Source organism: Gymnoscopelus braueri (assembly GCF_963280865.1).
Source record: "Gymnoscopelus braueri genome assembly, chromosome: 10".
NCBI classification, from domain to species: domain Eukaryota; kingdom Metazoa; phylum Chordata; class Actinopteri; order Myctophiformes; family Myctophidae; genus Gymnoscopelus; species Gymnoscopelus braueri.
The window spans coordinates 37,377,941-37,395,599 of NC_137611.1; the positions used below are offsets into that span (position 1 = coordinate 37,377,941).

Here is a 17,659-nt window from a genome sequence, read left to right on the forward strand (position 1 = left end):
TTTCCTAAAAAGAAAGTGGCGAGTACATTTTCCTTTAGTATTATATAGAGACAGGCAGGTAGGAAAGCTTGTAAGTAGGCAGGTTCAGATGGGGATCTGAACCATATCTGGGTACATATCTTGCCTTTTGTACTATACTGCTAAACTATACATTTGTAATACTAAATCCTATCCACAGTCTCCTCAGCTCACCTGGTCTAAAGACTCTAAATACTGCCACCTGCTGGTGTTTTTTTGTTTAGTTTTAAACCGTGAACACTAAAAACCTAACAGCTGTTTGTTTCACCTGCAGTTATACATTCAGAACCATCAAAGTCACACTGATGAATATTAAACAATTTCATGTTTTGATCACTAGTCATTGGTTCTTATGTTGCGGTGGCTAAATGTAGGTACAAAATAAATGTGTAGCGTCAATGTAGTGCAAGTATGTGGGGATAATTATTTTTGTCTGCCATAATATTTCTGCTAGCTCAGCTGACAAAACCCAGTGACAGCCCATATACTCTTGCTCGCTCACTCGCTCGCGCCGGATTTATACTTAGTTGTGGGCCATTGTTGCACTCCGAAAATCTACTTGGTTGAGCTTGCACACCCGCACTCAACCAAGTACAACTCGGGCATCACTCACTCGGGCACCTTTTCTTCTAACGATATCAAATCCAGGTTTCAGCATTTGCTAGTTTCATTCCTAGTTCCAACGGCACAAGGGTTGGTTACACCAAGCTCCTGGTCATTTGAAGGTGCATTCCTCCATGCACGTTGTGTCCATTTCTATACATTTGCGCTGTTCCTGTTTGCTTCCTTCCTGAGTTATGTTGTGAAGATTTAGCAGCGGGGCGCTGACCCCCCCCCCCCCCCCCACTCCACCCCGCACCCCACCCCCCAAAATGGTTGACATCCCATCTGCTCTCTTCATCCTTCCTCTTTCACCCCATCTCACCTTCCCTCCCTCCCTCCCTTCTTTCTTCATCTTCCAACCTTATCCCCCTTTCCCCTCCTTGCCTTATCTCGCGTATCTTTCTCTCTCCCGCTTTCTCAACTATAAACACACATACCTCTGTCACATCCCCTGGCCTGTTCGCTTCTCTATCATAGCACATGATGCAGTATGTGTACTTATCGTTTCCCTCAACCCCCCCCCCCTCCATTTCTCCCTCTCTCTCTCCCTATTCTTCTCCTCTCTCACCGTATCTCATAGTCTTTCTCTCTGTGCCTCTATGTCCCTCCTTTCAGGACAGCAGCAGTTCGACGGGGTCAGCAGAGCTGACGGGTTTCAAAGAGCTGGATGACCTGAGCCAGGAAATAGCTCAGCTGCAGAGGTGAGCCCCAGCGCCCCAGACTAGCAGGAGGACAGCTTTGTTTGCTCTTCCTCTGAAGGGGAGGAGGAGGAGGAGGAGGGGTGGTGTAATGAAAGGGGGGAGGTTGAGCGCACTGGAATTGATGTTCAGATCAAAGCCCCCCCCTCTTTCTTTTTCTTTTTTTTTCTTTTTGCAGTCTCAGCTATGTTATTTCAGCTATGAATTCAACCTTCATTTAACCAGGTATTCCCACTGAGGTTGTAAATGTGTTTGTTTTTTTTTGTCCCAGAGAGACTTGGCTAAGAAAGAAGCACGTGGCAGGCGTAATACTAGTAGACAAGAGCACACAACACTGTGTGAAAGTAAACACATTTTTCTTCTTAAATGGCGTGAAAGGTTGGCACAAAGTCAAAAACTGCCATATCAGTAGTCCAGTATAATGCCAGCGGGATCAGTGGCCGAGCCTGGGTAGATCTCTGATGAGATGTGACTTTTGATTATTCCAGTTTATGGTTAATTGTTTGTTAATTGTTAATTGTAAAAAAAAATGTTCTCTGCAAAACTGAACTCATGTTGCCTGGAACAAGTACGTGAGATGGAACGTACATTGTCTTTGATTTTCACAGAACGCACGCACATTTTTGTCTCCCACAGTAAATTTTTCATTGTATACAGGGAAATGGAAAACGTGTATAATGGAATATAGCACTGCTCCCGAACAGCTGTAAGAAATGTTGGGACAACGATACTCATCAGCACTTTCGCTCATGACACAACTGTTCCCCTGTTTGTTGATCTGTCTTTGATGTTAGTTCTATGTCATTTTGACTGTTGTCAACAATCCGTGTTGCACCACCACAGTGGGATAAACATCGGGCAGCCGCTTAGGCGTTAGATGTTATTCTTGTGGACAATGGGTTGGTTAGGGAGCAATAACACCACGGTTTGTTATACAGTTACCCTTGCTTTTCTTTTTCTTCCCATGTGATGGACGTATAGAGAGAAGTTCATCCTGGAACAGGAGATCAGGGAAAGAGAGGAAGCCATCCGACAGCAGAACAGTGAAGTACAGGTGAGACTGAAATGATTTGTTTCATCTCTATCTATTCAGATTGATAGAGAGATGGATAGAAATATGGATATAGATAGATATCTGTGTGTGTGTGTGTGTGTGTGTATATAGTATATATATAGATATAGATATATTTATAGATATATAGATAATACTTGTTTTTAGTTTTTGCCTAGCCCCAATCATGACAAATCATCCCATCAAGGTGGTGTCGCTGCCTGTATTTTGACCTCGATGGGCGGGGCTAAACGGGAACTATTAACTCTATTCTGAGCGTTTTTGTTTGTCTGTTATGATATTAGGCCGTGTCAGCCTTTCCATATTTCGGTCCTCACTCCTTGTCAATGGAAAAGGAAAGAGTGATGCTATGAGGCAAAATGACAGACTGGTAGCATCATTAAATCTACAATCCGTATGTTTTATGTCAGTTGTGTCTTTCTTTCCGAATTAATGAAGAAATGTAATTGCAACAATGTCCGAATTACAATGATGATGGCGGTGCATCTATTGTCCAATTCAGTTCACCTCCTGCTTCAAATAACTATTGATATCGTCAACCAGTGTCTGTTCTACCTGTCCCTAGGGTCAGAATTTCTCAATGGAAGAGTAGGGAGACCACCTCCATCCACTGCAGATGTGCTAGTTGTGTTGTATTAACATGCATTTTATTTTATTAAGTCCCAGATTGTAGATTGAATGTAGTTTGTATTCCATGTGGACCTACGTTAGCACTCCTCTTGGCATCGTGTTGCTGTCTGTAATATAGATGCACGCTGTGTCCAGTGATGGTTTAATGATTTAGACCTTCACATTTAGACCTACACACACACACACACACCTGCTTTTAGAATCACAGTTGACTTTGATCATCTTGAATAAAATCCCCTCACAATCCTCTCCCATGTGCCTCTCATACTAAGCATCCCTCTCAGCTTTTCCACTGTCTCAAGGGGGGAAAAACTTTGAAAGCTTTATTTAGTTAAAAGAAAAACATTGACGTAACTTGCATGAACACTTATTATTTTTATTATTTATTTTCATTTTACATGATCGGATGTAAATTGAGTGGACTATTAATTCTCGTCACGGGTTCGAGTCCCGATCCCGACGGCCGTTGCTACATGTCACTCCCCATCTCTCTCCCCATTTCCTGTCAGACTACTATCCTATCAATAAAGGCATAAAAGCCCCCAAAAAAAGAATAATAAAAAAGGTAAAGCGTGTTTGTCCACCTGTTTGGCATACAGGACATGCAGAGTGAGCTGGACAGGGAGAGCAGCAGCCTACAGGACCTGGAGACCCAGAAGCAGGACGCCCAAGACCGGCTGGAGGAGATGGACCAGCAGCGCTCCAAACTGGAGGGCATGCTCAACGACGTCAAGCAGAAGTGTCAAGAAGAGTCCCACATGGTTAGAATCCTGGCCTGCCACAGTCGTACATTACAACATCATAGAAACATGAAAACATTACCCGCACACACAAGTCACCTGTGCACTGGTTTTGAATGCCTTGTACAACAACAACAATAATAATGATGATGATAACAGATGATAGTTACAGCCATAGTGTATATAAACATAAAACAAAACAAAAAAAAGATTTGTCCTATATTTTAATAATGCTTCTTAGCAGTCACTTTTATACCATTGGAAAGCTTGTTTATTTCCCTTTTAAATGGTGCCCCATTTGTAGGAACAAACATTTGTGGGATGAGCAGCGCAGCGGAGTATCTAGTAGGGCTTTCACGACTAGAGATTTTTACAGGTCGACTAATTTGACCCAGTGGTAGTCGACTAGTCGAAATTTACATTTAAAAAATTGGTTTAATGCCATCCTACTACTATATTACTATTATTATTATCCTCCTGCCCTTATTTTTATGGCGTTTTAAGGGAAGCACTTCTGGCACAACAGCACCACAGCAGCGTCTCCAAGGATCCCCATTGCCCAATAATAGGCTTTTATTGGGCATTTGACCCCCTTTTGATAAAATAATAGTAAGATGGGCCATTACTATGGCATTAACTCTATAACTGCCAAAGACGTTTATAAACGTCTTTGGGCCTTCAGCTATTGCCTGCCAAAGACGTTTAAAAACGTCTTTGAAAAAAAAGGAAAAAAAAAAAAATTCAAATTTTTTTTTTTCTAAAACGATTCTCTAATTATTTAAGATTGACACCTTTTCGATATTCCAAACGAATAAGGAGATAACAATTCCCAAAGATTTGCTGCTCCATCCACTTCAATGTTAAAATTGAAACGGACAAACAATTCACAATGTTTTTTGGTTTGAAACTACTGGTTTTGAGCTATTTTCAAACATCAAACAACACATGACAACAAGGTCAAATTGACCTCGTTGACATTTGTGAAACCACACCTGAATCTCATCTGTGATTAGAAATTATCTGGGATCAATCATACTGGAGAAAAATATTTTGTGGCTATGCGAAAAGGTACCAAAATCGGTCAAAACCCTGGCAGAGGCTACAGACTTTTTGAAAAAACTCTGGCAGGGTAAGAGTTAAAAAAGAAATAAATAAAATTAACTCTTCGACTAGTACCAACAAGGTCGACTAGTGGTTATACTAGTCGACTAGTCGACTAGTTGGTTAAAGCCCTAGTATCTAGGTTGTGCCCATGTAAAATGTTTCTACCAAATTGTTGGTGAAAGCCCTAGTATCTAGGTTGTGCCCATGTAAAATGTTTCTACCAAATTTCTGCCATTGACAAACTTATTCTGCTGTTGCTATTGACTTGTTTTGAGCTTCCTACCCCAGATGCCACCACCAGGCACCCATAGTACCTGGGGGTACATCGGGTACATGCGGGGCTCTGTGTCTCCCCATAGGATCACATTCTACAGACCTCCAAGCCATTAATCCACTAATCTTATCCTTGGGACAGGCTTTCATTTTCCCATTTTATGGAGGTTTTTCCCCAGAGAAGGTAGAGGGAAACACCACAGGATCTCCTGGGCTCTGTGTCTCACCTTAAGATCCCACTCTTAGAGTGGGATCCTATGGGGAGACACGGGTACCTCATGTACCCCAAGCTTGTTACAATAGAGAAATAATCTACCAAACACACATTTGTGAACTTCTTGTTCAAGAGAAGAGTGCTACTCTATACTCTAATACTGGCCACTGAAACCTGAACACGCTGATTTGATATTTATACACAATGTATATGTGTATATGTCTTCTTCTCCCCCCCCTACAGATCTCGTCCTTGCAGACCCAGATCCACTCCAGGGAGACGGACCTCCAGAGCCAAGAGAGCGAGCTAACCCGGACCAAGGTGGACTTCGGCCGGCTGCAGGAAGAGGAGTCCCAGCTGGAGCAAAGCCTGATGGCTGGCCAGGTCCAGCTGGACAGCATCATCAAGTCCCTCAAAGCCACCCAGGACGAGATTAACCAGGTCAGCACAGCACGGATACACAACAGTTTACTTAAGGTCCCATTTTGTGTGAAAGTATATGCCAATATGTTGGCTATCCCATATAAGGGCATACTGGTTGGATTGGTGGCGGTTCTGGGCAACTGGATATCTGAACTACTCGACGGTGGGCACTGCACTCCCTCGCGTCATTGCCACTGTGCACACCGAGTTTGAAGTCTGTCGGCCCCATACCTGGGCGTAGCAGTTGGATCTGTGGCTCAAGACAACCGGATCTTTGTATCTGTCAGTCCTTGTCCCTTGTATGCCCATATATGGAGATCCCTTATGTCATCAGTATATGCCCATATATGGTCATGCCCCCTTTTGTGCCCATATATGTAGCTGACTGATTTGTTTGCGCCTGATGCCATGACGACACATTGACGACACACGCCATTTTTGGGCTGAGTCATGGTGACATGAGCACGACGAAGTGGTCCGCCCCCCCGCCTGTTCTCCGTTAAGCCAATTTGAATATATCATATGATGCACAAGTTCAATTCACAAAAACTTGTAGACAATTCCACATAATTTCATATCGGCACACTTTGCACTTGCAGGCTCGTAGCAAGCTGTCCCAAATCCAGGACAGCCAACAGGAGGTGACCAAGGCCATCGAGCAATACAACACCGCTCTGAATGGCACCAATGGAGGCAGCCTGACCAACCTGGCCGATATAAATGAAGGCTTTACAGAGAGGGAGAATGGAGGCTACAGAGGCAAGGTGAGGACGTGGGAGAGACATGCTCACATGAGCAGGGTTGGGAGTCACTTTTAAGTTCAAGTGCATGTGAATTGTCTTCCGACTTCATTATTTTTAATACTGTGCCATTAAAGCAATTATAGTGAAGGTATTGTGCAAAGTGCCATTTTTATTGTTATTTCTTTCCATTCATATACAAGTGCACAATGATGATAAACATTATTGCTAAAATTGGTTTTGGACACATGCACAGATTCATTAATTGTAATCAATTCATATATTCTTCAGGATGATTCTTTCAAATCAAGGATAGCCATGTTCAACAGAAATGCTCAGGAGACCCCACCCCCAGTAGACCCCTTCCAGACAGAAGACCCCTTCAAATCAGACCCCTTCAAAGGTTTGAAGGCTTTTATATCCTTGTATTTCATCTCTGGATGCTACGGCTTTGACAAGGCAGTGAACTGTCCAGTGGCGTATTCACTGTAGAGGCACGGGTGGGAGCACCCCAAGTGCGATCTCGGCTCCCTTAGAAAAACACTGACTGAAAAAAAAAAAACTATTGGCTCCATTGGCTCCTCGTCCATTCACGGGCAGGCAGCCAATCACCACCGTATCCATTCAGTAGATCGACCAGTTTTGTAGTGTTGTTGTTTGTTTTTTGCAAATTCAAATGAATAATGAAGCTACATTAGAGATTAACAGCAAATGATTGCTCCTCAGACCTAGCCAAGCCAGATGCGTGACTTGTGAGCAATACTCCCGTCTCCTTTTCTAGATCCATTTGGAGTAGATCCGTTCAAAGAGAGCGACCCCTTCAAAGGGACCTCATCTGATGACTTCTTCAAAAAGACAGACAAGTCTGACCTGTTTGGCTCCTCCGACCCCTTTAGTAAGAAACCCACTCCGCCAGCCAAGGTACAGTAGTCCACATGATAGGTGCAGTATCGGAACCTGTGATAACTCTTTAGCTGTTGATTAGTAGTATACCTCTTTAGTTGTTGATTGGCAGTACCTGTGAATACCTCTTTAGCTATTGGTAAACAGTACCTGTGAATACCTCTTTAGCTAGTAGTGCTAAACAGAAGTACTGGCCACGGCATCTGCTGTTCCTCTAGGACATTTTAACCACTGTGTTATTTTGCTAAATTAGTTTAAGACTCTGAGAGCTAAAAACAAGCTCTCATTGCTGCCAGCAACATGCAACAATGAACCTTTTACAGGATAAACACCATGAGGAAAAGAAGCCAGTGCTGTAAACAGTTTTTTTTTCTGGTGGCAAAGCTGCCATGTACATCACCTATGTAATATTGTAGCATAGCCAAGGTTTTCTATTTTGTGATGCCTAATTTCTACTTTGGCGTACAACCATGTCACTCGCCGAAAAATACATGATTTACAGGTGAAAAATGCCTCAGGTTTGTTTCACAGGAAAATCCGTTATTTTCAGCAAGCAACACAGTTGTATGATGACTTTTGAATTGGGCTTAATTGCCCTTTTCTTCTTTCTTTCCCTCAGCCTGGCGCATTTGGCAGTAATGACCCCTTCACATCTAACAGCCCAAAACCAAAAGATTCAGGTACTGTATTGGTTATAGCTACTGTCAACACAAGACAAGTAGCTATACTGTCATGAAATAACGTGATGGTCTGGTGAAAAAAGTTGATTTTGCCGATATTAAACAAGATCTCTAGTGCCACATTGGTCATGAACGTCTGTGCACAAGTCCACTCCAGTGATTCGCAACGCAACAAGTTGCAACTGCCACTACTTGTAACAGAATCCCTAGCCGACCTGCAACGGGTCAATTCAGACCCGTACAACTGGTTGCAAGTTGCAACTTGTTGCTTTCCGAATCATTGGCGTGAACTGGGCTTAGCACGAGTGATGATGACATACATTTACCAGTAGGGGAAGTAGATTATATAAATATAATCATATATGAAAAGCGGGTCATATGAATATATATATATATGTGTGTGTGTGTGTCTGTATATGTACTCTATATCTATATATCTACTATATATCTTCCTATCTTCCTTGGTTGCATTTATTTATGTGCAAGAAGTGTGATTTTGGAAACCTGTTTGAGAGTGAATGGAGAAAGAAATCAAACGCTACAAAGATGAGTGAAAATATTGAGGCTTATATCATGGCCTTTATAACCAAATGTTCTAATCTACTGTATCAAAGCTCAAAACCACTTTAGCACACTTTTCCCTGTGTTGGTTCTTGACCTGTCCGTCACCAATATCAGCTTACCCATAGTGACGTGTTGTATGCTTTCATCTTCCCCCTGTTTGAAAACCACTCCTTTGATACATATATACAAACTAAAGTGGAGTGACCGACATACAATATGTTTTCTATGTTAGGTATATTCTTTATACTGGGTTGTAATTATAGACAGGGGGGGGGGGAGCTACAATTATGGTAGGATTGTTGCCAGTGGAGCCGTGTTAACAATAGTCAACATGGTGAAAGATAATGAATTAAGGAAAAATTGTTTACCAAATTGGAACATCACTTTTCCAAGTAACAAGTCAAGTGAAAGATCCTATTCAATGTCATCCTTAAACTTAACAGTAGTTGTACATTTCAGAGAGTGTAACATCCACCCTAGGGTCTAATAACTGAGCGTGAGAAAGCGAAGTTGTGCAAGACTGCTCAAAAGCAGTCATTCTTTGGCACCTTGGGTGACGTGTTGCATTTAGATTTTATTTTTGAGGGCATTAAGGGCAACCAATTTTTACTCACAGTGGCTTCATATTTTCCTGTGGTTGAGGTCTATTTTTAGTCGAGTACCTACGCATTTAACTGCTGCCCAACTAAAAATACTCCCCCTTACCCTGGAAAAACAGGAGGCTGTGCTGGGGCCAAGCATAACAGAAACTCTTTGACTGCGGATCCTTGCTCTACTAGAATACACAGCCACCGCTTCTTTAACCAGTCCACTGCTGCCTGTCTCTACTCTGTATCCACTGCTATTGAACCACCGCGCCTCATTCAGTGAAGGAAGTTGTTTTAAGTTTGGGGGGCAACCGCCGGCCTTGCGCACTACCATGGTACACACCTTCAGAGGAACACAGGACCGACTGTGGACCCCAGCAGTTATTTCACGTCAAAGAAAATACAGCGTAACGCACATGAATGCGCTCTTTTATGGTCGCACACTCACAACAAACAGATTCTATTACAATGGTTTGTTTTTTCTGCTGTAACCCCTCTGCACTTGGCAATTTATACATTAAGAAGAAAAAGGCATACCAAGACGGGACATTTCAAAACAACCCAGCCACAGTGCTGGTTAACAGTAGACCAACTTACTCCTGTAATTAGCTAATCAGATGCATACGTCAGGTTAAACACAACCTCTGCTTTTCAGGTTTTTGCAAAATGTCATGGAAAATTAAACAGTCATGCTACATACCCTTCTTGCTCTGAAAATAGCCTGCAAGGCCCTTTCAGAATAAGCTAGATGCAGAAAAGATTTTTTTTGTGGTCGGGGCTGAACTTCATTATACTTTGTGGGCCTTTTCCACAAACGTATTAAAATGTTCCAACTATATTTCAACTGTGTCCTGTCATAGATGTCTTCGGGACAATGGATGCCTTTGGTAGCAACTCGTTTGGAAGTAAAGGTGGATTTGCAGACTTTAGTCACATGGCAAAGGTAAGCTCAAGGGACTCATCTAGTCATGAATCAGTTGATGAAACTTTTTTCCACAGGCTACGGTTTTAATTTAGCTCTCATCTTAACTGAAATAAAGGCTACCACATATGAAAAGCGGGTCATAAAGTATGAGTCCAGTGACTATATTTTGCTTGGCATCCCTGTCTGAGTTGTCATCCTGAATGAGTGGGGTTTTCTACTTTTGAACAGAAGCCGGACAATCCTGTGCTACCACCGAAGAAGAATGTGCCTAACCGGCCTGCACCTCCCTATGGTAAGGCCTTGTGATGTGTGTGTGTGTGTGTGCTTGAACTTGACTGTGCTCGCTCATTAAGTACAGAGATTTGCTTTGATAGAAACAAGATGGTCTAAATTACCCCAGTGTGTTAAATTCTCTGGTTCAGGGGGGCGCCACTGGCCTAACGGTTAAGGCGCATTCCACATATAGGCACTAATGCAGCCTGACAGCGAGTCGCAGGTTCGATTCCCAAGCCTAACAACCGTTGCTGCGTGTCACTCCCCGTCTCGCCCTCCCTGTTTCTACTGTGTACTATCAATAAATGCAGAAAACCCCCCAAAATAACGTATTTTTTCTTTTTTTTAAGTTGCTCATAGCTAGCACGCCATGTCGTCTCAGACCCAGCCGGAAAAACCTAACCAGTTCTCAAGCCAAATGTTGAATGGTCAAACTTGAACATGGACTTGACATTTATAGCCATATTGCACGTCGTTTATTAGAGGTCCAGGGCACTTTTGCATGGTTGCAAACACCAGGGAATTGTCATGAAACAGTCAGTAGTGTCAGCATTTTTTATTTTCTGCGTACCCATTTGTGGTTGAATATTGTCTTATTAAACTTGTGTTTTGTGTGCCCAGCTGGTGCTGGGGGTGGGGGCTTTAGGGTTAGACTTTAATTTCTCCTTTTGAAGTTGCAAACAGGAAGGCTGTTGGTATAGATAAGGCAGCGTTTGGGCTCATACTACAGAGAGGACGCTTCGTGCACCACTACCTCTCATCTGATGTACACTTGCATTTCTTTGTGTGCACGTGACCCCATCTACCATCACCTTAGGTCCTTCCTCCAATAGAAGATGGTGGGAGAAAGATTGTTGGTGGTTCACCTTTTGGTAAAACATTTGCATGAAGCTAGCACCACTGATGCAAATCAAAAATAGTTCATGGCCAAATAGAATAGATGACTAGTGGATTTAAGTATTGCAATAGATTAGCGATTGCTAAAGTACAGCTACCATTAAATTGTCAGACACAGACAATGAAACTCTTTGTCAGAGGCCCTGTGAAATCTGGGTATATACTGTATGTATATCTCATTTAGGTACAGAGTTCAGTTCAGTTGAGACACATCATTAAAGCTAGATTATGGCACCGTCATGGAAATTGTATAAAAACTTTACAGGACACGTGGGTGGGGCTGTTGTTTTTGTGTGTCAGTATTGAGGAAAGAAAAGGGACATGTGTGTTTGTAAAGTAAAACTGCTTTAGTAAGTTTCACTAACAATGCGGTCAACACCTTTTTTATTTATTTATTTTTAAACCAGTGCTACTTTCACAGAGGTTCTTCTGCATAATAGGCATTATACTTCGGCAACTGATTTGATTTAGTCCCATATCCGTGACTCTAGTGGAGGTCAATGGTGAAGCCTCTGATTAACGGTCTCTGAAGTCGATATACTTCAGATGACTTTGAGACACGCATTTGGAATTCTGTTAAGATGTCCTCTAAACCTTTCAGGTAAAACTTCTCCCATTGGTAAACTTGGTTTGGGGGCAGTGGAAAATCCAAGAGAGCCAATCCAGGACACTGATTCGTCTCAGAATATAAAGGAGTTTGGGGGCACAGATAGCAGTAAAGACTCCGTTGTTGCGCCTAAGGACTCTTCTGTGGGTTTCGCTGATTTCAGCTCAGTAAGTGTAGTTATACTCTTGTGTTCAGCCTACGTTTGCTGACTGCTTGAGCGGCCCCCTCCTTCCAATCATCTCATGGAGCTGAGTGCCACAGCAAGGCTCACTGCCGGTTTCAGCTTGTTTGTTCTGGGGCCATGTTCTATCAGCTTTCTTTCATGCCAGTAACCTAGATTTTACATGACAGTCACAGGATCGCAATGTTTACTGGCTGTTGCATTTTCTGCAACTAATGACTTAAACATTCTAAATAAAATACATGTCCCAGTGCTTGTGGGGGTTTTGGCGTGCAGGGATATGAAGAGTTGCCTTTACAGACTCAGATGTTCTCTCATTGTGTTCCTTCACATCTGCGGTTCTCTCGTCTCCATCGGCATGGCACTGTGGCCTGTTCGCTTGCTCTTGCCTCTGGCCTCCCCAGCCCTCACAGGATATAGGCTAAGTCTTTTCCTAGTTGGAACAGTATATCATTGAACACATTTTCTTTTTTAGTTCTTAAACACGCACAGGTGACAGTACTGATATGCCTTGAAGCCTTCCCTGTACAGTAAGTTAGCCCAAATATCCCAAGTCCAGCCAGCCTTTTATTTGTCATGCTGTATAAACTAACGGCTGATTCTTTGCTTTTGATTTTCCTTCAAAGTGTTACATGCTACGGTCTCAGGTAGAGAGTGCTGTTGCATGGCAGCCTGGCTTTTTGTGTCTTCTTTCTATTGTTCAACTTTGACCTCACGCCAGCATGACATTCGGGAAGTGTGTGTGTTTGTGTGTTTGTGTCTAGTGTCTAGATCTGTATTGTAATTGTTCTTTTTTCCCAGGGTCGGAACATGCAGAGGTAAGATTAACATAAGGTGACCAGATTTGAGTCCTTTGCATGTATAGAAACCTGTCCATACTCTTGAGTGAGCTCAGCACACTGAATTGTGAGCAGTGAGCACTTGTGTTCTTGATTGAAATCCTCTTAACTGGGAAATTTCTCACCAGGGTTCAGTGAGACGGTAGTATAAAAGAAAGAAGGCATTAGTCATCTGTGGTCATTTATATAAAGCAATTGGTAATGCAGTATTAAAAAACATTCAAGTCCACATACTGTTCCTCATTATAGCACCATGTAATGACCATTATTATTGTTTTACAACATAGACTTTCGTGTTACTGGTGAGGAATTATTTATCCCCTAAATTCAAATCTTAATTTTCAGGACTTTATTGTGACTCGCGTTGAGAATTAAATCTAAATCAAGATTTCTTTTATTTCGTTTTTTAATATATATATATATATATATATATATATTTTTTTTTAAATAAGATCCAGCCAACCTCTTGACGTAGGCTAATGCCAGTATTTGAAATTCATATTTGAACGGCTAGGGTTATTGTGACTTGTGTTGAGAATGACATCTAAATCAAGATTTATTTTATTTTGTTTTTTAATTTGTATATATTTTTTTCAATAAGATCCAACCAACCTCTCGAGGTAGGCTAATGCCAATATTTGAATTATTTATATTCGTAAAATCTCACTTGAGTCACTGTACTGCATCCATCATTATCACACTGGTAATGAATCATATTTTGACGAATCTTCGAGTCCAGTATTTGTTCTTGTTTTGTTTTTTTGTGTGTGTGTGTGTGCGCGCGCGTGCTGCGTGCGTAACTCAGCAGGCATCTATACCTCCTCTCTGGCCAAGCCTTTAACGTCTCTCCGTTCCTCCCCTACCAGTTTGGAAGTGAGAGCCAGCAGGTCGAGTGGGCCAAGCGGGAGAGTGAGCGCGAGGAGCAGGAGCGACTGAGGAAGCTGCGTCTCCAGGAACAGGAGGACCTGGAGCTGGCCATCGCCCTCAGCAGGGCTGACATGCCCAGCACCTGACCCGGACGACACTCCACACGCAGACCCATGATGGCAGCACACGTAACTGACTTGACATGACCGCCGTGATCCCCCCCTGCTACTACCACTCCTGACGCCAGTACCTCTTACAAATGCCGTTCCCACTCATATTCAACACTCCCATGCTTTCCACGGGACTAGATTACACACTTTACATTTGGCCACGTCGCTGAATGGAACGGATAATTACGGAACCGCAATCGCAAACGCCGTACCTGTTCAGCAAAATCCTGTGTTTTTTCAGCACCGAGTGTAGAAATGGACCCATTCCGTTTCCAATTTTCCACTCTGAGATTTAAACACTGAGGATTTTCGGTGTACAACTTCCACTTCAATACTAAAGGCCAGTGCTTCTTCAGATGAAGGCTCTAAGTTTTGCTATTGAGTCCAACCCCCCTTCATCAGCAGACTTGTCCAAACACCACATAGAGTGCACTGACCTACACACAACCACCCCATCACCACTTCCTCCTGTGAGAGAAACCTGTGCTTCTCTGGTCTGGTCCTCCAGCGTTTTAATCTTCAGCGCTTCCTGGCTACGCAGCAGCTATAATGAAGGACTATGCAGTGTCCAGCCCCTGTAGAACATAGTGATTTCATGCAACTCACATCGGTTGGCTGCTTGACTATACAATGTATATAGCTTTGTTATCTTTGTTACAGGCAACTACCTTTTTCGTCTTGATTTTTTGTGTTGTGAGGAAATCAACATTTTACAAATATTTTATTTTGTTTTATTATTTATATACAAAAAGGAATGAATCTGTGGTCTATGAAGTATCTGTAAATGCACTGTACAAAACTGTATCATAACCTTTGATTACTTCAAACATTCATAATGGAAGTCAAACTGAGTAGGTAACTACTTTTTAGGCAGTGATTGTTACTCTGATTTCAGGTATTCTTTTTATTTATGTTTGCCTTGAGAAATCACTTAATGTAAATATAATATTATTTGATGATGGCTTGACAATTTATTGCCTTAATCACCCCAGCCTTGTAACCGCAATGTGAAAGCGTAATCCACCTGTCTTAACCACTCTCAACCTGGTGTCCCTATTTTGGGCATGTCATCATTATAGGCAAACTTTTTCCAAAATAGCTCAACTAGCAGAGCTTGTAAATCAGCTATTTTGCTATTGTGTGACAAAGCATAAATTAGAGCTTAAGTGGTCATAGGCAATGCTGATGGAGCTTCCACAACAAGTTATTAAAGGGAAATTCCACTGCCAAGCAACATTAAAATCATTTACCAGATTGAGGCGTACATGTAACTGATTAAGTCTCCCTATGTGGCTGGCCAAAGCAATCTCTGCCTCCAAAGCAAACTATGTCGAAACCAACCGTGTTATGTCATTTTGTCTTTTGATCAGATGTCTGCACTTTTTTACTCGAGTTTTAACAGGAAGATATGGAATTTATGATTTGTAGAGAGCTCATTTTACTCTGTAAGTAAGAAACTTTTTTTTACAGACACAACAGAGACCTAGAGTGGAATTTCCTTTTAATTCTGTTTTAAATTTTTATTTAATGAGTTGGAAGTGGTTTATGCTCCCACCTTTGACAATACACCTTTGTTTTCGGGATTTTACTACACATTTCATGAAAAGTGATGATTTTATGACTCATTAACCGAATCATTTACCAGAGAGCGGACAGAGTTGCTTTGGGGCCCTTTCACAATCCTTCCATTGTTGTCATTTTTAGTTCTTCCCATCTTCTAGCGAAAGATAAGGTAAATGAAAGGTAACCTCTTAATGCTCCCAGTGACCCAAACTCCTCACATTTATTTATAGTGCCATATGAACGGTTAATTATTAATGTCTTCCTTATTCATTGAAATTGAATGAAGTTCAATGATGTCATGTACAAAAAGAGAAATTGATGCACATTATTTTGTTGCCTCCCTTTAAAAAAAGGACACTGTAAACCTGATTGACCTCTTTGGTGCTGTTACACTAAATGTTGCCCTTCTACTGGAGATGCATCACAACAGCAGTGATGATGAGATTGATATCTGGTTACAACTTGAATTGTCCTTGTATGTCAGCATGTGCCCAAATCACCCATTGTATCACGTGTAGTTCATGTAGAACCATGTCCTTCAATCTGGCAGGGGGACGAGTTTAAACGTCTCTTATACTGATTCTGTGTAACCATACCATTATAACACTAACCAGATTTATTTGGCACATAATGTATGTATACGCCAGGCTTTCTGTATGTGCGGATTGTTGTTCCAATGTTGATATGTTGGTGGAAGTAGTTCCCATGGAATGCATGACCATGGAAGCTGGCTGTACTCATGCAGACGTACAGCACGCCTTATCTATCCACCAAAGACATGTCAACATTCATATTATTGCATATCTGTCATTATTAAAAAAAAATCCTTTCAAAGTTTTGGCTTTCTCAAAACTATAACTTTTAATATAATAAACGTAACATACCAGTTCCTAGATTAAGAAGTCTTGTTTTTTAATGTAAATTCCTGTCAAATCCAACATTCACCTGAAAAGATATTTGTAAATGACATTTCAGTGAGTTATGAAGAATTTATCTGCAAGAGTGTTGGTTCTAAATCTTGATTTTCGATACCGGCTCCAGTAATGGTGATCTTGCATTGCTCCATAAGTCACACCAAACTAATAGTATGTTAAGTACAATAATGAATAAAGATTAAGATAGATGGGGGAACTTAGGTCAAGTACTTATTTTTCTCATATTCAGTCACACACTACTGTCTTAAACAGTAAAGAGTCCTATGTAGTCGTTATTTAAAACTGAGCTGAAGAGTTCAAAATTGGTTTCAGAAAAGTGAAATGAGAATAGTACATTTGCATTTCACCACTGAAGCTATTTTTAGCCCAGTATATACTTCCTCAATTTTGAAATTAGATGAATTCTAGCAAGATGTTTGACCCATGCCGCATAACCTTTAAGACAAAGTAGTCCCCATAAGCGGTACTAGGTAAATTGTTTAACATTATTTAACATTTATTTATCATTATTGATTACTACAGGAATCTATCATAACAGAGCTATGGACTGAGTGGTACCACTATTCCTGCAGGTGTGTTGTGCCTGAGTAATATGATGTATGCACAAATGGAATAAAACTGCATTATCTACTACCTGTATCTGTTATTTACATTTTCCCTTACATTTTTTATTTGCTTATCCATCCTCTTGACAAATCTGGCCATCTGGTCTTGATACATGCAGTCATTGCCAACTTTGATGTTTGTGAAATGAATGCTCGCTGACACCGTACAGACATAATATGCAGGACTCAGATTCTTTGAAACTGCAGCGTGGGGCAACTCTGTGTAATTGTAGTATTAAGGCTCTTTGATGTCTTACTATAATTTTCTATCCATCCGAACGAGAGTCTATGGGCTCCCTGACGAGGGTTTGCTGTGCCCCTCTGTCCAGACGGCTCCTAGCTCACTCTGTAATTATGGAAATTGAGTGTTTGTATTTATAGGCTAAGCCCACAAGCGGCTGCCCTTCTCTGTCCTGCAGCTGGAAAACATCACAGTGTAAATGAAGTAACCAGGTTTTTGTTTTGTTTTTGAGAGTAGGTACATAGTGGCATTATGTATAACCTATTTAGTTTAATTGATTTGATTGTAGGTCCACTATGTCTTTTCA

General features: G+C 41.5%; 1 protein-coding gene across 3 annotated transcripts in view; it reads left to right on the forward strand.

The window, feature by feature from the left end:
* eps15l1b (epidermal growth factor receptor pathway substrate 15-like 1b) overlaps positions 1-17,092 on the forward strand; it is a 29,730-nt gene extending 12,638 nt beyond the window's left edge. For 2 of the 3 annotated variants that reach the window (XM_080441206.1, XM_080441207.1), the window contains 11 exons: positions 1,237-1,322; positions 2,301-2,373; positions 3,621-3,782; positions 5,596-5,793; positions 6,375-6,539; positions 6,807-6,918; positions 7,297-7,436; positions 8,038-8,098; positions 10,110-10,192; positions 10,403-10,466; positions 13,838-13,981. In XM_080441206.1, coding sequence (XP_080297332.1) covers positions 1,237-1,322; positions 2,301-2,373; positions 3,621-3,782; positions 5,596-5,793; positions 6,375-6,539; positions 6,807-6,918; positions 7,297-7,436; positions 8,038-8,098; positions 10,110-10,192; positions 10,403-10,466; positions 13,838-13,848 — 1,155 coding nt within the window. In that variant the 3' untranslated portion in view covers positions 13,849-13,981. Of the gene's footprint in view, positions 1-1,236; positions 1,323-2,300; positions 2,374-3,620; positions 3,783-5,595; positions 5,794-6,374; positions 6,540-6,806; positions 6,919-7,296; positions 7,437-8,037; positions 8,099-10,109; positions 10,193-10,402; positions 10,472-13,837 lie in introns of all 3 variants that reach the window. The other variant, XM_080441208.1, reaches the window with a different exon arrangement.
* Positions 17,093-17,659: the final 567 nt, after the last annotated feature.